General features: G+C 41.5%; 1 protein-coding gene across 2 annotated transcripts in view; it reads right to left on the bottom strand.

Annotated features, from left to right (window-relative positions):
- Nucleotides 1–222: 222 nt before the first annotated feature.
- Nucleotides 223–20,686, bottom strand: part of LOC140198136 (uncharacterized) — a 187,348-nt gene continuing 166,884 nt past the window's right edge. For both annotated transcript variants that reach the window (XM_072259094.1, XM_072259093.1), the window contains exons 18-19: nucleotides 6,654–6,700; nucleotides 223–1,955 (exon numbers count right to left, since the gene is read on the bottom strand). In XM_072259094.1, the coding sequence (XP_072115195.1) occupies nucleotides 1,878–1,955; nucleotides 6,654–6,700 (125 nt within the window). In that variant the 3' untranslated portion in view covers nucleotides 223–1,877. The remainder of the gene's footprint in view (nucleotides 1,956–6,653; nucleotides 6,701–20,686) is intronic.

Consider the following 20,686-nt stretch of genomic DNA (forward strand, 5'->3'; position numbering starts at 1 on the left):
ACCATGGTACTGTATTGGTCAGCACAACACTTTATGGTACCAGTGACCCGGGTTCAATTCCCACCACTGTCTGTAAGGAGTTCGTACACACTCCCTGTGACTGTGTGGGTTTCCTCGGATGCTCCACCGTCCTCCCACAGTCCAAAGGTGGGAGGTTAATCGGACATTGTAAATTATCCTATAATTAGGCTGATCCCATTCATGAATAGTAACCAACAGCAAAACAGAAGTGGCTTATTTAATCAGCAATGGTCATAAAAAGGCACCAGGCAACACGTTTAAAATACAAATGTACACATATACATACAGTATAGGATTAAAATATCCCAAAATCACCCTCCAGTACAACATTCAAACTCATAGAGTTTTATTGCAGTTTCACTGCTCACTGTACAGAAATGGGAGGGAGTTTGTGAGGAAATGCTGTACCTGGTATTGGCACTGGGGAAATCACAATCTTTATGGGATTTCTAAGGACAGCATTAGTGCAACAGCCAGAGCAGTTTTAATACTTGTACAAAATGGAAAGGATTTCTGGGCTTGGATTCACTGGTTTAGTCTGATACAACAACACAAAGGTGGGGTGGAGTCTACACACTGTCCTCAGTTTGACTAACAGCAGACAATTTGGACAGGAAAATGACAGATTTGACATGGATCCCACAATGATTGCAACTGAGATCAGTGTAGATGGACAACAAGGTCAGCATGGATTTGGTGGGCCGAAGGGCCTGTTTCTATGCTGTGTGACTCTGTGACCCTTCTCAGGATGGCCCAGGAGCAATAGCTCGATGTTTGTAGATTGATGAAGAAAATGCTCATCACTGATGTGTCACTCCGAGTTGGATGATGCCGGCCTCATTATTATGCTCAGGGTTAACGATCCGTGTATGAATGGGATTTATTGTCCTGAAACTGTAACCGGCTGATTTCATTGCAGATTCCAGTAAACAGGTGAACAAAGGAACTCCAGTTCCAACTGACTACTGCGAGGGTACAAAGGGTAACTCCTGTAACACCGACGTGATGGAAGAGCAATGCCATGGCCGAGAGTGAAAATGGTGACATCGGGACGTTCTGTTTGATCTCTCTCAGCTGCCAGCTCTTCACCTCTCTGCTACGACAGGGGAAGTCAGCCTTGATGGCACAAACAAATACAAGCAATAGGAAGTGTTGTTGCTTCACAAACAGATTGGAAATGATGGGAAAGGAGAGGGACTCAGAGAGACCTTGTCATTCTGGTGGGGAACATTAACCACAAGAGGTGCTTGTTGTACAAGGGGGCCTTGGTGACCCTCCAGGTCTACAGCCAGGCAGCGGCAAGGAGTAAAGTGTGAGATGTGGTAGAAATCAGCAATGAATGATCCCAAGGCGAAGAATCTGAGAGGCAGTGATCTGGTCACAAAACAACAAATTTCATCTCATAACACAGTGACAATAAACCTGATTGTGGTTGTCTTCATCAGGCAAAGCAGTTGAACTGTGTGTGGGAGCCTGCATTTGATGTCCCAGATTGCAGTCAGGACTGTCTTCTGAAGCACATATTATGTAGTTATTGCACCTTCAAGAGATCTAAATCAGAGATAAATTCACAAGGTCTTGTGGACCGAGCCCCTCTGGGCTCCTCTTTCATGGTTCCTTAAAATGATTCCGGTACCAATGAGAATTTTGCCAGATTATCAGGATTGAATTTCTCACCGGAAGCTGAGAGCTGAAATGAGTGCAGTGTTGTTCTCACTCAGGGTAATACAAGTTACAGCTACAGAGCACCATGGTCCCACTGTTGGAGGGAAGGATTTTCCAGGCTCCAGTCTACAGCAGGGACACAGAACCTGCCCTCACAGTCACCTCTGGAACTGAAGACTGCCGTGTCCCTTCTAACTGACCGGATGATTTTCAGGTTCAGCTTCATGACCTGGGCCGAGAGGTTGTAATTCCGGCATTTCTCCAGGATCCTAAAATGGACAGAATGTGTTTGTTATACATGATGACAAATCTTCACTTTGTTCACTGAGATAAAGATGGGACAGACTGACAGGCAGTGGGGGGAGGGGTATGGGATGGGGCAGGGGAGGGCAGTGGGATGAGGGAGAGGCAGAGGTGACTAATTGGACATAACTGATGTTACAAAGGGTTCAGACAGAGACAACCACTTTCTGCAGAACCAGACACAGACTGATAGAAATGGTAAATAACCATAATGGTGTCCAAACAAGAATGTAATGAAACTCTAAGGGATACTGTCAATTAAATTAAAATTAACCAGATATTATCGACAATAACAGAGGTCATGATTCCTGCTAACCCATGTGTCAATAAATGAGAGAGAGTGGCATTATAAATCAAACCCAGGTTTTGACTTGGAGCAAGAAGGCTGTGGGTGACCGGCTGATTTCTGGAGCTGAGGCAGATTTTACTACTCGGGGTAAAAGAGAGGAGAGACTGTGCAGGTGCCTGACGTCAGCCAGTAGAGCGAGACAGATTTAAAAAGATGACCACCATATACAGTGGGCAGAGGAGTGAGAGGAAGCAGTGTGATCGGGCTTTGGCTCAACGGGCTTAGGCAGTAACGGGACGAGGTGAAGTAGGTTTACTTGTGTTGGTTGCGGAAAGGAGGAAGTATGTGTCAGAGGCCAGTTTTCTGTGCTTGGTGTCAGATGTGGAAGGTCCCGGAGTCTCCCAGCCTCCCGGATGGCCTTCTCTGCACTAGGTGTGTCGAGCTGAAGCTCTTAAAGGACCAAGTTAGGGAACTGGAGATGCAGCTCAATGACCTTCTCCTGGTCAGGGAGAGCGAGGAGGTGATAGAGAGGAGTTATTGGCAGGTGGTCACACTGGGGCCACGGGAGACAGACAAGTGGGTCACAGTCAGGAGGGGGAAGGGGAAGAGTCAGGTACTAGAGAACGCCCCTGTGGCTGTACCCCTTGACATTAAGTACTCCTGTTTGAATACTGTTGGGAGAGACGGCCTACCTGGGGGAAGCAACAGTGGCCGTGCCTCTGGCACAGAGTCTGGCCCTGTAGCTCAGAAGGGTAGTGAAAGGAAGAGGAAGGCAGTAGTGATAGGGGACTCTATAGTTGGGGGGTCAGACAGGCCATTTTGCGGATGCAGGAAGAAAACTCGGATGGTAGTTTGCCTCCCAGGTGCCAGGGTCTGGGATGTTTCAGCTCGCATCCAAAATATACCGCGTTGGGAGGGAGAACAGCCAGAGGTCGTGGTACATATTGGTACCAATGACATAGGTAGGAAAAGGGAAGAGGTCCTGAAAGGAGAATATAGGGAGTTAGGAAGGGAGTTGAGAAGCAGGACCATAAAGATAGTATCCTCAGGATTACTGCCTGTGCCATGCGACAGTGAGAATAGGAATAGAATGAGGTGGAGGGTAAATGCGTGGCTGAGGGATTGGAGCAGGGGGCAGGGATTCAGATTTCTGGATCATTGGGACCTCTTTTGTGGCAGGTGTGACCTGTACAAAAAGAACAGGTTGCACTTGAATCCCAAGGTGACCAATATCCTGGTGGGGAGGTTTGCTAAGGCTAGCTGGGAGAGTTTAAACTAGAATTGCTGGGGGGTGGCAACTGATCCGAAGAGACTGGGGAAGAAGAGGTTGGCTCACAAATAGAGAAAACTAGTAGACAGTGCAAGAGGGAGGACAGGCAGGTGATAGAGAAGGGACGCGCTCTGTTCGAAGAATTGAGATGTGTTTATTTTAATACAAGGAGTGTTGTGAACAAAGCGGATGAGCTTAGAGCGTGAAGCATAGAGCTTGGAGATATGATGTGGTGGCCATTACAGAGACTTGGATGACTCAGGGACAGGAATGCTTACTTCAAGTGCCGAGTTTTAGATGTTTCAGAAAGGATAAGGAGGGAGGCAAAAGAGGTGGGGGTGTGGCACTGTGGATCAGAGATAGTGTCATTGCTGCAGAAAAGGTGGATGCCATGGAAGAATTGTCTATGGAGTCTCTGTGGGTGGAGGTCGGGAACAGGAAGGGGTCAATATCTTTACTGCGTGATTTTTACAGGCCGCCCAATAGTAACAGGGATATCTAGGAATAGATAGGGAAACAGATCCTGGAAAAGTGTAATAATAGCAGAGTTGTCATGATGGGAGATTTTAATTTCCCAAATATCGATTGGCATCTCCCTAGAGCAATGGATATTGATGGGGAGGAGTTTGTTAGGTGTGTTCAGGATGGTTTCTTGACACAATATGTAGAAAAACCGACAAGAGAGGAGGCTGTAATTGATTTGGTATTGGGAAATGAACCTGGTCAGGTGTCAGATCTCTCAGTGGGATAGCATTTTGGAGATAGTGATCATAATTCTGTCTCCTTTACAATAGCATTGGAGAGAGATAGGACCAGACAAGTTAGAAAAGCGTTGAATTGGTGTAAGGGAAATTATGAGGCTATCAGGCAGGAAATTGTAACCTTAAATCGGAAGCAGACGTTCTCAGGGAAAAGTATGGAAGAAATGTGGCAAATGTTCAGGGGATATTTGTGTAGAATTCTGCATAGGTACATTCCAATGAGACAAGGAAGTTATGGTAGAGTACAGGAACCGTGGTGTACAAAGACTGTAATAAATCTAGACAAGAAGAAAAGATTACAAAAGGTTCAGAGAGCTAGGTAATGTTAGAGATCTAGAAGATTATAAGGCTAACAGGAAGGAGCTTAAGAAGGAAATTAGGAGAGCCAGAAGGGGCCATGAGAAGGCCTTGGTGTGCAGGATTAAAGAAAACCCAAAGGCATTCTACAAGTATGTGAAGAGCAAGAGGATAAGACGTGAAAGAACAGGACGTATCAAGTGTGACAGTGGGAAAGTGTGTATGGAACCAAAGGAAAAAGCAGAGGTACTTAATGAATCCGTTACTTCGGTATTCACTATGGAAAAGGATCTTGGTGATTGTAGTGATGACTTGCAGCAGAATGAAAAGCTTGAGCACATAGATTTTAAGAAAGAGGATGTGCTGGAGCTTTTGGAAAGCATCAAATTGGATAAGTCGCTGGGAATGGATGAGATGTACCCAATGCTGCTCTGGGAGGCGAGGGAGGAGATTGCTGAGCCTCTGGCAATGATATTTTCATCATCAATGGGGACGGGAGAGGTTCCAGAGCATTGGAGGTTTGTGGATGTTGTTCCTTTTTTCAAGAAAGGGAGTAGAGATAGCCCAGGAAATTATAGACCAGTGAGTCTCACCTCAGTGGTTGGTAAGTTGATGGAGAAGATCCTGAGAGGCAGGATTTATGAACATTTGGAGAGGTATAATATGATTAGGAATAGTCAGCATGGCTTTGTCAAGGGCAGGTTGTGCCTTACGAGCCTGACTGAATTTTTTGAGGATATGACTAAACACATTGATGAAGGAAGAGCTGTAGATGTAGTGTATATGGATTTCAGCAAGGCATTTGATAAGGTACCCTATGCAAGGCTTATTGAGAAAGTAAGGAGGCATGGGATCCAAGGGGACATTGCTTTGCGGATCCAGAACAGCTTGCCCACAGAAGGCAAAGAGTGTTTGTGGACAGGTCATATTCTGCATGGAGATTGGTGACCTTTGGAGTGCCTCAGGGATCTGTTCTGGGACCCTTACTCTTCGTGATTTTTATAAATGACCTGGATGAGGAAGTGGAGGGATGGGTTAGAAATTTGCTGATGGCACAAAGGTTGGGGGTGTTGTGGATAGTGTGGAGGGCTGTCAGAGGTTACAGCGGGGCATCGATGGGATGCAAATCTGGCCTGAGAAGTGGCAGATGGAGTTCAACCCAGATAAGTGTGAAGTGCTTCATTTTGGTAGAATATGACAGCAGAATATAGTATTAACAGTAAGACTCTTGGCAGTGTGGAGGATCAGAGGGATCTTGGGGTCCAAGTCCATAGGACACTCAAAGCTGCGACGCAGGTTGACTCTGTAATTAAGAAGGCATATGATGCATTGCCTTCATCAATCGTGGGATTGAGTTTAAGAGCTGAGAGGTAATGTTGCAGCTATATAGGACCCTGGTCAGACCTCACTTGGAGTACTGTGCTCATTTCTGGTCGCCTCACTACATGAAGGACGTGGAATCCATAGAAAGGGTGCAGAGGAGATTTACAAAGATGTTGCCTGGATTGGGGAGCATGCCTTATGAGAATAGGTTGAGTGAACTCGGCCTTTTCTCCTTGGAGCGACGGAGGATGAGAGGTGACCTGAGAGAGGTGTATAAGATGATTAGAGGCATTGATCGTGTGGATGGTCAGAGGTTTTTTCCCAGGGCTGAAATGGTTCCCACAAGAGGACACAGGTTTAAGGTGCTGGGGAGTAGGTACGGAAGAGATGTCAGGGGTAAGTTTTTTACTCAGAGAGTGGTGAGTGTATGGAATGGGCTGTCAGCAATGGTGGTGGAGGCGGATACAATAGGGTCTTTTAAGAGACTTTTAGATAGATACATGGAGCTTAGAAAAATAGAGGGCTATAGGTAAGCGTAGTAATTTCTAACGGAGGGACATGTTCGGCACAACTTCATAGTTTTTCTATATTTCTATGTCTATAAATAGAGCAGGAAGATTCCAATGACTTTATTCATGTGTGAACTGAGAGAGGGAGAAATAACAGTGAATTTACAAACTATTTAAACACAATAAAACTGCAGGAATTTATATGAACAAAATACCTGCTCTGTTTCACCACGGTTGTTCTCATTAGTTCTTTCGTTCCTGCCTGTAATGAATGAAATAATCCCTTATAAATTCTAGATGAATGATGCACATTGGTGAAGATTACTTGTTGCTATTTTAACCGGCCATGGACACCAATCTATTTTGTCCACATGAGGTCCATACCCTTCTAAACCATGTCTATTTAAATGAGGTTCTAAATCGTTCTTGTAATGCTAAACATGTCATCCTCTGTCAGTGTGTTCCAGATGTCAACCATTCTCTGTTTTAAAAACTAATCCCACACATCTCCTTCAAAACTCCTTCCTCTCAGTTTAAACCCGAAAGTTCTTTTTGATACCCCTATCGTACCATGGGAAATGATTTTCACTCTCTACCCCATCTATCTCTGAGGGGTTCACTTCTATGCTAACTGCTAAGGCTAATAAAATGGCTTCTCTGTAATGTTAACTGCTGAGGTAGTGGGTTCTCTGTAGCAGCATGTCTGGGTTATAAGCAGAGATAACGGGGCTTTGGAATTCAGTGTTAACCAATGGGAGGGAGGTTATTCTTTCTTGTCTGTCTAAAATCTATCGGTTTTTTGCGGGCTTTGGGCAGAAGGCGTGAGGGGAATGAAGAGAGGAGATGGGCTCGAGGAGTCGGTGGGCTACCCGACTCTCCGGGCTCTGGGCGGAAGCTCGGAGGTCGACAACGATCGGAGGATCAGCGCAGGGGAATCCGTGAGCTCCAACGATTTGTGCACGAACTGACAAACTGATTAATAAGTCTCTTGGTACATTTTATTTTATATTTTGTTTATCTACTAACCCCACAGTCAAATATAAAATCTTAGTCGTTTAACTGCATATTGCGTACCGTTTGTTATTCCGGGGTACTGATTTGAAACAGGGGACACGTTGTGCAGCATCCACCCAAATGAGAATTCCAAGGTTTGGTCGAGCAGGGGGGTCCTCAACCCCGAGGTCATCCCACACATCTCCTTCAAAACTCCCTCCTCTCAGCTTAAACCCAAAAGTTGTTTTTGATACCCCTGTCATACCATGGGAAATGATTTTCACTCTCTACCCCATCTATGCCTTTCACAACCTTGTATACTTATAAGGGTCACTCCTTAGCTACCTTCACTCCAGGGAAACCAAGCCCAGCCGATGCAATCTCTCCTCATAACCAAACTCCTCCAATCCAGCAACTTCCCGTCGCATCTCCTCTGCACTCTCTCCAGTGCAACTATATCCTTCCTATAGTGTTGTGACCAGAACTACACACAGTACTCCCAGTGAGGCCTATCCAGTGTTTTGTAAAGTTGCAATGTAGAATCATAGAGAATACAGCACAGGTACAGGCCCTTCAGCCCAACGAGTCCATGCTGACCACATTGTTCTCTGAGCTCGTACCAATTTACTGTATCTGTCCCATATCCCTCCAAGTACTGTCCCTGAATGTATCGATTTAAGTATTTCTTACATGAAAAGATTGTACTTCCCACAACCACTTCCTCTGACAGTTCGTTCCATCTACTCACCAACCTCTGTGTGAAAAAGTTGCTCCTCAGATCTCTGTTAAATCTTTCCACTTTCACCTGAAATCTCTGCCCACCCCTAGATTTGGGATCCCCTCCCTGGGGAAGGCTGATTCCATCCACCTTATCTATGTTTCTCATTATTTTAAACATTTCTGTAAGGTCTCCTTCCCCCATGTTCCAATCTATAAAGACTTAGCCTGGCCAACCTCTCCCTATAACTCTAGTCTTGGCAAAATTCCCCCATGTTCCAATCCATAAAGACATAGCCTGGCCAACCTCTCCCTATAATTCTAGTCTTGGCAAAATCCTCGTAAATCTTTTCTACACTTGGTTTAGTTTCATTACATGTTTCCTATATCAGGCTGAACAAAACTGTACACAGTCCAAATGTAGCCTTACCAGTGACTAGTACAACTGCAGCATAATGTCCCAACTCCTTTGCTCAATGTCCTGACTGAAGATAGTCAGCATGCTAAATGCCCTTTTCACCACCCTGTCTACCTGTGACACCACTTTCAATGAACGATGTACTTGTACTCCGAGGTCTCTCTGTTTCATTGCACTCCCTGGTGCCCGAACATTCAGAGTACCAGTTGCAAACTAGTTCCATTTTCCAAAATGCATCTAATACCTTGTACTTATCTGTATCGAAATCTATTTGCCACTTCTCAACCCTCTTCCCTCAATGATCAGGATCACTGTTCAATCTACGATAACCATTTTCACTATCACCAACATCTCCTCATTTTGTGTCATCTGCATATTTGTTGACCAAGCCTTGTGTATTCACATTTAAATCATTCTATAATTAACAAATAACAAGGGTCCCCATACTGACCCATAGAGCACAGCACTAATCACTGACCTCCATTCCCAGAAATAACCCTTAAAAACCTTCTGATTCCTACCAAAAAACTCATTTTGAATTCACCCAAATTGCTCTCCCTGGATTCCATGGGAGCTAAACTGCCATGTGGGACCTAGAACGCTTTGGAAAGGTCAAAGAAGACAACATCCACTGACCTACTCTCACCAACAGTTTTAGTTACTTCTTCAAGTAATTCTCTGGCTTCTCCTTGTTACTCTACTTAAACAACGGAATGACAGTAGCTACATCCCAGTCTTTGGGAATTTCACCAGTGGCTAAAAATGAAGCAAATATCTCTTCAACAGCCTCCACAATTTCTTCTTTAGCTTCCAATGTATTCTGATGATATACTCAGTCAAGCCCTGAGAATTCATCCACATAAAAATGCACATTATCTAATTTAATCCCCCGTTTGATCCTGCCTAATTCCCACAAAATTAGCCCAGCCCCAGTTTTCAACCCTAACTTGGGGTCCCATGCTTGCTTTTCCATCACCATCTTAAAACTACAAGAACTGTGGTCACCAGAGCCAAAGTTCTCCCTGACTGCTCCCTCAGTTACTTGCCCTGCCTCATTCTCCAAGAGGAGGTCCAGTATTGCACCCTCTGTCTAGGTCTCTCTACTCGGGAAACTTTTCAAAGTTTAAATATCGTTCAGTGTCATTTCCTGTACACAAGTTTAAGGAGAACAAGATAATTATTACTCTGGATGCAATGCAGCACAAAAAATACAAACTATGAAGAACACATTATCAATAATAAAAATCACAAAATAACTATAAATACACACGACAGCTTACATGCATAGATTGATTGTCTATCCATAAAGTGACACTGGCTTGTACATAATGTCAGTGATGGGAAATTATAATGTAGTGGTGGAGTTAGCGGGTGGAGGTGTTGATCAGCCTCACCGCTTGGGGAAAGGAACTGCTTTTGAGTCTGGTGGTCCTGGCGTGGATGCTACGTAAACATGAGAAAGTCTGCAGATGCTGAAAGTCCAAAACGACACACACACAATGCTGGAGGAACTCAGCAGGTCAGGCAGCATCTTTGGAAATGAATAAACGGTTGACGTTTCAGGCTGAGAGCCTCCTTCAGGACTGAGAAAGAAGGGGGAAGATGTCAGAATAAAAAGGTGGGGGGAGGGGGAGGAGGCAAGCTGTAAGTTGACAGGTGAAGCCAGGTGGGCAGGAAAGGTAAAGGGCTGGAGAAGAAGTAATCTGATAGGAGATGAGAATGGACCACACCGTACTCTATATACAATATGTCATTAATTGCAGGTAGTTTGGTGCCAGTGATGGGTTGGTCAGTTTTAACTACCCATTGTGGAGCCTTCCTGTTCGCCACAGTGCAGTTTCCGTACCAAGCAGTGATGCAGCTTGTTAGGCTGCCCTCTACTGTGCATCTGTGGAATGACATGAGTGTGGATGTGCAAAGTCTCGCTCTCTCAGACTCCTCAGAAAAATGAGGCAGTGGTGAGCTTTCCTGCCGTGTAGGATGTGTTCTGGGACCATGAGAGTTGTGTGTGATGTTCACTCCCAGGAGTTTGAAATGATGTTCAGTCCATACAGCTTCACAGAATGAACCTCCAAAGATGTCATCTCTAATTACTGATGCTGTGTCCTCCGTGATCAAAAGGCAACATCCCCTCCTCATTTATCTGTACCTCTGTCCATAAGACCATAAGACCATAAAACATAGGAACAGAATTAGGCCATCTGGCCCATCGAGCCTACTCCGCCATTCAATCATGGCTAATCCTTTATTTTCCTCCTTCTTAACCCCAGTTCCCGGCCTTCTCCCCACAACATTTGATGTCATGTCTTATCAAGAACTTATTAATCTCTCCCTTAAATACACCCAACAACCAGGCCTCACAGCTGTATGTGGCATCAAATTCCACAAATTTACCACCCTTTGCTGAAGAAGTTTCTCCGTATCTCTATTTTGAAAGGGCGCCTCTCTATTCTGAGGCTGTGCCCTCATCCTAGACTCATGGGAAACATCCTTTCCACGTCTACTCCATCTAGGCCTTCTAACATTTGAAAGGTTTCAATGTGATTCCCCTCTTCCTTCTGAATTCCAGTGAGTACAGACCTGGAGATATCAAATATTCCTTGTGTGATAACCCTTTCACTCCTGGAATCATCCTCATGAACCTCCTCTGGACCCTCTCCAATGCCAGCACATCTTTTCTAAGATGAGGGGCCCAAAACTGTTCACAATACTCAAGCTGAGGCCTCAGCAGTGCCTTATAAAGCCTCAGCATCAAGTCCTTGCTCTTATATTCTAGACCTCTTGAAATGAATGCTAAAATGGCATTTGCCTTCCTCACCACTGACTCTAACTGCAAGTTAACCTTTAGGATGTTCTGCACAAGGACTCCCAAGTCCCTTTGCATCTCAGATTTTGGGATTTTCTCCCCATTTAAAAAATAGTCTGCACATTTATTTCTACTGGCAAAGTGCATAACCATGCATTTTCCAACATTGTATTTCATTTGCCACTTTCTTGACCATTCTCCAAATTTGTCTAAGTCTTTCTGCATTCTACCCATTTCCTCAAAACTGCTTGCCTCTCCATCAATCTTCGTATCATCTGCAAACATGGCAACAAAGCTATCTATTCCATCATCTGAATAATTTATATACAGCATAAAAAGAAGTGGTCCCAACACCGCTAGTCACTGCCAGCCAACCAGAAAAGGATTTTTTATTCCCACTCACTACCTCCTACCAATCAGCCAATGCTCTAACCATGTTAGTATCTTTCCTGTAATACCATGGGCTCTTAAATTGGTAAGCAGCCTCATGTGTGGCACCTTGTCAAAGTCCTTCTGACAGTCCAAATAACAACTTCCACAGCATTCACTTTATCCTACTTGAAACATCCATCCTACTTGAAACTTCCTCAAAGAATTCCAACTGGCTCGCCAGGCAGGATTTTCCCTGAAGGAAACCATGCTGACTTTGTACTGTCTTGTCATGTGTCACCAAGTACTCCATCACCACATCCTTAACAATTGACTCTAACATCTTCCCAACCAGGCTAACTGGTCTATAATTTCCTTTCTGCTGCCTTCTTCCTTTCTTAAAGAGTGGAGTGACATTTGCAATTTTCCAGTCCTCTGGCACCATGCCAGAGTCCAATCATTTTTGAAAGATCACTTCTAATGCCATCACAATCTCTAATGCTATCTTTCAGAACTCTTGGGTGCAGTTCATCTGGTCTGGGTGACTTATGTAGCTTTAGGTCTCTCAGCTTTTTGAGCACCTTCTCTCTTGTAATAGTAACTGCACCCACTTCTCTTCCTTCACACACTACAACATCAGGCATACTGCTAGTGTCTTCCACAGTGAAGACTGATGCAAAATACTCATTTAGTTCATCAGCCATCTCCTTGTCCCCCATTATTATTTCTCCTGCCTCATCTTCTAGCGGTCCTATATCCAATCTCATCTCTCTTTTATTTTTAACATACTTGAAAAAACCTCTACTATCCACTTTGATATTATTTGCTAGCTTGCATTCATATTTCATCTTTTCCCTTCTAATTAATTTTTTTAGTTGCTCTCTCTAGGTTTTTAAAAGCTTCCCAATCATCTATCTACTATCACGTCTGTATTCTGGAGCATTGAGCTGCCAGTCCTGCCCTTCTCTCAGCCATGTTTCTGTTATGGCTGTAACATCCCAGTCCACAGAGCCAATCCACATTCTGAGCTCACTCACGTTACCTCTTAATGCTCATGCTGTGAATTAAATGCAGTTTGACTGAGTATTCTTTTCTTTCCCTTCATCCTGATATCCTGAATACAAAACTTGCTCTTGCAGATTACTGCTTTATCCCGTGTGTTGTTCCTGCTCAGAGTTCCATCCCACCCCCAAATGTTCTTGCAAGGATATTGGCCCCTCTCTGGTTCAAGTGTAACCTGTCCCTCTTGTACAGGTTGATTCCGTCCCCAGAAGAGATCCCAAGAACCTGAACCTCTCCCCCTGCTCCGGCACCTCAGCCACGAATTCATCCGGCCTATCTTTCTATTTCTGACCTTGCTTGTTGTCCCAAATTATAAATATCAGCATGCCATGTATGTTCTTCTCCACAATATCAACCGATGTTCCTTCTTAGAGATCTATGAACTTGGAGCTATGGTTAACTTCCACCCTGCCCTTAAATTCACTTTGTCCATTTCTGACACATCTCTCTCTCTCTCTCTCCTTTCTTGATCTTTGTCTCCATGTCTGGGGATAAGCTGTCTATTGTTATCTTTTGTAAACCTACTGAATCCCACAGCTATCTTGACTGTACCTCCTCCCAACCTCTCTCCTGTAAAAATGCCATTCCCTTCCATCAGTTCCTTTGTGTCTGTGTGGTGAGGTTTTCTTTTCTGGGAAATCAGAAATGTCCTACTTCTTCAAGGAACAGCGTTTCCCTTCCTCCACTATTGACGCTTCCCTCAATCGCATCTCCTCCATTCACAGGCATCTGCCCTCCACACATCATTCCGGTGCCTTAACACTGACCGAGTTCCTCTTGACTTCACCTACCACCCACGGGACTCTGCATCCCTAACACTGACCGAGTTCCTCTTGTCTTCACCTACCACCCACGGGACTCTGCATCCAGCACATCATTCTCTGTACCATCCACCATCCCGGTGGCCAACCATTTTAGTTCCAGTCTCCCTTCTGACTTGTCAGTCCATGGTCTCCTCTATTGCCATGATGAAGCAACTCTCAGGTTGGAGGAGCAACACCTCATATTCCATCTGGTAGCCTCCAACTTGATGGCGTGAATATTGATTTTTCCAACTTCCAGTAATTTTTCTCCCTCCCGTCCCTTCTTCTTCTATTTGCCACTGTGTTCCCCTCTCCTCACCTGCCTATTACCCCTCTTCTTTCCCTTTCTGGAGATGGAGTTCAACCCAGATAAGTGTGAGGTGGTTCATTTTTGTAGGTCAAATATGATGGCAGAATATAGCATTAATGGCAAGACTCTGGGTCTCCATTTGGCAGCGTACGGAGTAAGACTTCTTTTGTCTCAGCTCCATCTTTCATAACTTACTTTCCACTGCTAGATCCATTTGAAGTTTGAAGATTTATTATATTTGCTGAAGGATTTTATGATTAATTAAGATGGCTGGAACCGAATTACGTAGTGGCAAAACCCTTTCTGAGCCGCAACAAACAGAGAAATCAGAGGAAGTTTCTACTTCAGAAAGAATGTTTTCTTCAGTGGAAGCTATTAATGTGAAGATCGGTACGCTGGATACCAAAATGGATAAATTGACGAAAGCTAATGAATTGCTTGAAAAAACCAACATCGCTATTCAGGAGTCTTTGAAGAATTTGGAAGATCGATAACAGCCGCTTAAGCAGAGTACTCACAGAATTGAAAGGGAATTTGAATTAATGGATCAATCTATTAAGGAACAGGATTTGATGATGTCTCTTGTGGAAAAGAAAATTAATGAGGATACTTCAGAATTATAAGGAATTAAGAAGAAAACAATTGAATTGGAAAGCAGAAATCGCAGGATGAATCTACATATACTAGGTTTGCCTGAAAATACGGAAACCGGTGAGCTACTAAAGTTTTATTTGAACATGTTATATTCACTTTCTTGTGACATTCTCGAAGCCTGTCCGATATTGGACACAGCCTACTGAATTCGGCGTTTTAAATCATCAGCCAAAATTAAACCACATCCTGTAATTCTTTGTTTGCATTATTTTACAACCAAAGAAGCTATTCTTCCGAATACAAGGAAAAGGGATAAACTAATCAATAATGAAGTTCAGATTCGTATAGTGGAAGGTTTTGCCCCAGAGATTTATGCCGAAAGAATTAAATATCGGGAAGTGATGGCGGAATTTTTAAATGAGCTGTTGCCCGTCTGATGAGTACTCCACCCAATGCTCGTCCAAAACGAATTGACTCTCCAGAAGATGGTTGAAAATTTATAAAAGAATTTAAGTCCACTTCGGAAGCAATTTGAACAGTTGATCCTTAACTGGGAGTGGTTTGTAACACCGTTGATGAAAGTCCGCTTTTCGTCTTATCTATGTTTAGATACAGACTTGGTTAACTTACTTAGATCTGTTGCTGTTTGCTTTAACAGTTAATGTAGTTCTGAATTTAACACATATATATTTACTTATTTTTCTTTGATTTGTAAGTCTTTAATATTAGTTGTAGTATATATTAGTTGATGGGATTCATCTTTTTTTTGAAAACATGGCTGTGTATATTAAGCGGATTTAAGATGGCCGTTGTTAATTCGGTCTTAACTACTGTTAGACATAATATGAAAATATTTGGAATTTGTTTACTTCTTTATGTATTCTTTGTTATGTCTTTTTTGTGGTGGTGAATTTTACTTTGTAAACGGAGCTGCCAACTGGAGACGGGTTAAGGGTCAATAGATTAGCATGTCATTCGCCTATTGGACGATTTCTGGGCTTTTGGGGGAGGTGGGTGGGTCTATTAGGTTAGTTTTTTTCTCGACTGGGCAGTCCTGAGGGGCTTTTCTCTGTCAATCAGCTTGCTTCTCTTTCTGATCGAGTCAAGCTTCACCTTTTCTTCCGATTTATGCTGCGCCTGAGCGTTAGATTACTTTATAAAATTTTTAAATTAAGTTTTAAGTATGGATCTTAATAAAATCAATATAATATCTTGGAATTTAAATGGTATGAAGCAACCTATTACGTGCAGAAAGATTTTTAAGAAATTAAAAACACTTCATGCAGATATTATTTCTGTGGAGGAGACACACATCTGTAGACAAGATGAAAATCGCTTTTTTAAATTTTGGAAGGGACCCTTATTTCATTCTTTATCAGTAAACAAAATAAGAGGGGTACCTATTTTTATTAATTCTAAAATCCCTTTTGTTCATTTTAATACTGTTACTGATTTAATTGGAAGATATTTAATTCTTACTGGTTTGTTGTGTGGTCAAAAGGTGGCTTTGGTATGTGTATACGCACCTAGTACAGACAACCCTGAATTTTTTAAGAAGCTATTTTCTGTACTGCCGAATTTAAATGAATATAAGTTGATTATGGGCGGTAACTTTAACTGCTGTCTTAACCCGTTGATTGACAGATCGTCCACCAATCCGTCACTTCCTAATAAAGCTGCGACTTGTATTAATTCTTTTTTATTAGAATATGGTCTGGTCGATATTTGGAGATTTAAATTTCCTAAAGATTTTTCTTTTATTTCACATGTATACTATAAATATTCTAGAATTGATTATTTTTTCTCGGATACACGATTGGTGTCCTCTGTTGTTGAGTGTGCCTATGATGTGATTGCGTTGTCAGATCATGCACCTATGAAACTAACTTTGGAACTCTCTGATAATATTCACATACCTCAGCTGAGATTTAATATTTCATTGTTGCAAGATTCAACTTTTGTAAATTTTATTAAAGAACAAATTTCTCTGTTTTTGAATTGAATACAACTGAGGAAATGTCAAATTTGGTTATTTGGGATACGATGAAATCTTTTCTTCGGGGACAGATAATTTCATATTCAGTAGGTTCAAGAAGGAAAACTAAGGCAGAACTTTTGCTGGTCACTAATAGGATTAAAGAAATAGATAAACTCTATTCAGTAACGCCTAGTGAAGATCTCTTTAACGAAAGGGTGGAACTCCAAGCACAACATGACTTGCTTTTGACTTTTCCCATTGAACAGCAACTTTTTAAATCCAAAAGCCAATTTTATATACACTGAAACAAATCAGGCAAATTATTAGCTGGACAGTTAAAAGCAAGTATGGCTAGAAGACAGATCCTGAAAATAAGAAGACATGATAGAACTGTAACGGTAGATCCTTATGAAATTAATAAGATATTTATGGATTTCTACTCTAACCTTTATGAATCTGAATTTTCAGATAATATTACTTTTAAGAATAGTTTTTTGCAAAAAGTGAATATACCTAAAATCTCTACTCAAGATATGAATACATGAGATGCACCTATTAAACAAGAGGAAATAGCAAGGGCTATATCCTCTCTCCAATCAGCTAAGGCTCTGTGACCGGATGGATATACAGTGGAATTTTATAAGACTTTTACTGATATACCTCATTTATATCAAAGGTTCACTGACTCTATATCCTCTGGGACTCTCCCAAACACTTTCTATGAAGCTTCAATCTCTTTAATTCCTAAAAAAGGTAAAGATTTATCTGAATGCGCCTCTTAGAGACCAATTTCTCTATTGAATGTGGATTTTAATATCCTCTCTAAGATTTTGGCTAATAGACTTGAGAAAATCTTACCTACTGTCATTTCCAATGACCAAACTGGATTTATTAAAAACAGATATTCACATTTTAATATTTGAAGATTATTAAATATTATTCACTCTTCTCCATCTAAAGAATCTGAATGTGTTGTTTCTCTTGATGCAGAGAAAGCTTTTGATAGGGTGGAGTGGTCTTACTTATTTGAGGTTTTGGAAAGATTTAATCTGGGCCCAGGATTTATTTCTGGATTAAATTGATCTATCATGCTCCTATGGTTGCTCTTATAACTAACAATCAAAAATCTCCCTATTTTAGATAATATAGGGGTACTGGACAGGGATGCCCTTTTAGCCCTTTATAATTTAACTTGGCTTTAGAACCCCTTGCTATTGTCCTTAGAGATTCTAACACTGTTCAAGGTATTAAGAGAGGGGACAAAGTACACAAGGTTTCATTATATGCAGATGATCTGTTAGTTAATATTTCAGATCCAAGGAAATCTATTCCTTCTATGTGATCTATATTTTCTAAATTCAGTAGTTTTTCTGGGTATAAATTAAATTTACACAAAAGTGAGTTATTTCCTATTAATAATTACTCGGATCCAAATCATCAAATACCTTTTAGTATTGCTAAAATTTACTTTACCTATCTTGGTATTAAAATTACTAAAGCTATGAAGGATCTCTATACATATAATTTTTTTCCATTAATTGGCGACACCAAACAAATGCTTTCTAAATGGTCTCCTATGACATTATCATTAATGGGTTGAATTAATGCTATTAAAATGATAGTTTTACCAAAATTTTTATATATCAGGCAGTTCCTTCTTTTGTTCCTAAAAAGTTCTTGACAGAATAGATTCTATAAATTTATCTTATATTTAGAACAATAAAAATCCTAGATTGAGTAAACCCTTATTGCAGAAATTAAAAAAAGGATGGTGGTATGGCTTTGCCTAACTTTAGAATGCACTATAGGGCAATAATATTCGATATATTACTTTTTGGATTCACTATTCAAATATTGTCCTTCGTGGTTGGATCTGGAGGTAAACTCGGTGAAAGGATTCTCTTTGGCCTCTTTACTGGGAGTTTCTCTTCCTTTTTTGTTTTCTAAGATTAGCAGACAAGAATTTAATCCCATTATTAAACATACATTAAGAACTTGGTTTCAGTCTTGTAGGTTTTTTGAGTTAAATAATTTTATTCTTTCTAGTAATATCTATCTCAATTATTTTTTAAATTTTGGATAAGGCCTTTTTAATTTGGAAAACCAAGGGAATAACAACTTTTTCAGATTTGTTTTTCAGGGGACTGTTTAATGTCTTTTTCTCAGTTAGTGGATAAATATGATTTATCAAATGTACATTTCTTTAGATATTTACAAATTAGTAATTTTTTACGTGGTTTGTTACCAAATTACCCTTCTGCTTATCCACCTAATATGACAGATGTTCTCTTTCAGTTTAAACCTTTTCAAAAAGGGTTGATAGCTATAATCTATAAACGGTTATTGAATGATATCTAATGATAAAATTAAACGAATTTGGGAATCGGAATTTCAAGAGTCATTTTCAGATAATCAATAGAGTAAAACTCTTCATTCGGTTAACAACTCATCTATTTGTGCCCGTCATTCCTTGATACAGTTCAAGGTAGTGCACCGGGCTCATATGTCAAAGGATAAACTAGTGCGTATTTTCTCCAATATTAATCCTACTTGTGACAGATGTAATACTGAGCTGGCCACTTTAACTCATATGTATTGGTCTCGTATAAAGCTAGATAACTTTTGGAGAAATGTTTTTAAAACACTATCAAAAGTTTTGGATCTGGATCTACAACCTAATTTGCTTACGGCAATTTTTGGGATTATCCCATCGGAAGCAGGAAATATTCCTCTTTCCGCACAACATATGATAGCCTTTTCGACCTTGCTGGCTAGGAGAGCCATTTTATTGAAGTGGAAGGATTCTGATCCACCTACTGTCTTTTATTGGCTCTCCTCCATTATGTCCTGTTTAAGTTTAGAGAAAATAAGAAGTCGGACATTTGATACATCCTTTAAATTTGAGCAAATATGGCGACCTTTTATCCAATATTTTCATTTAATTTGATTTATTACTCCTTCAATCTTTTTTTCAAAGTTTTAGATTTGATCAGAAAGTCTTTCTTTCTTTTTTGATCGTATCCTCAAAATGGGCCGCCCAGTCCTTTTTTTTTGTTTTTTTAGTGCAGTGGGTTTTTTTCTTTTCATTTAAAACCCAATGTTTTTTTCCTTTCTCTTCATAAACTGGTAAGAGCAGAATTGTTATTTTCATTTTTTTTAATTATATATTTTATGCTAGTTGAACGATATCTATGATTTTGACAATGGTTTGTATTGTTACTGATACATATATATTTGATCTAATTCTCCTCTGGATTGTATTTATGCTTTTTTAAAAAAATCACTAAAAAGATTAATAAAAAAAGACAGAAAGACACTTGGCAGTGTGGAGGTTCAGAGGGATCTTGGGGTCTGAGTCCATAGGACACTCAAAGCTGCTACGCAGGTTGACTCTGTGGTTAAGACTCTGTGAAGGCATACGGTGCATCGGCCTTCATCAATCGTGGGATTGAGTTTAAGAGCTGAGAGGTAATGTTGCAGCTATATAGGACCCTGGTCAGACCTCACTTGGAGTACTGTGCTCAATTCTGGTTGCCTCACTACAGGAAGGACGTGGAAACCATAGGAAGGGTGCAGAGGAGATTTACAAAGATGTTGCCTGGATTGGGGAGCATACCTTATGAGAATAGGTTGAGTGAACTCGGCCTTTTCTCCTTGGAGCGATGGAGGATGAGAGGTGACCTGATAGAGGTGTACAAGATAATGAGAAGCATTGATTGTGCGGATAGTCAGAGGCTTTTTCCCAGGGCTGAAATGGCTAGCACGACAGGGCATAGTTTTAAGGTTCTTGGAAGTAGGTACAGAGGAAATGTCAGGGGTACGTTTTTTTTACGCAGTGAATGGTGAGTGTGTGGAATGGGCTGCCAGTGGTAGTGGTGGAAGCGGAAACGATAGGGCCTTTTAAGAAATTCCTGGATGGATACATGGAGCTTAGAAAAATAGAGGGCTATGGGTAAGCCTAGGTAGTTAAGTGCATGTTCAGCACAGCTTGGTGGGCCCAAGGGTCTGTATTGTACTGTAGGTTTTCTATGTTTCTTCCACATTCCACTCCCTTCTCCTATTTCTTCTCCAGCCCTTTGCCTTTCCTACCCAGCACCTCCCAGCATCGTCCTTCATCCCCCTCCTGCTCCCACCTGGCTTCATGTATTAGCTTCCAGCTTGTTCTCCTTCCCCTTCCCCCTTCCTTGTTCTGGTTCTT

This window comes from Mobula birostris, chromosome 5 (assembly GCF_030028105.1).
Source record: "Mobula birostris isolate sMobBir1 chromosome 5, sMobBir1.hap1, whole genome shotgun sequence".
Classification (NCBI taxonomy): domain Eukaryota; kingdom Metazoa; phylum Chordata; class Chondrichthyes; order Myliobatiformes; family Myliobatidae; genus Mobula; species Mobula birostris.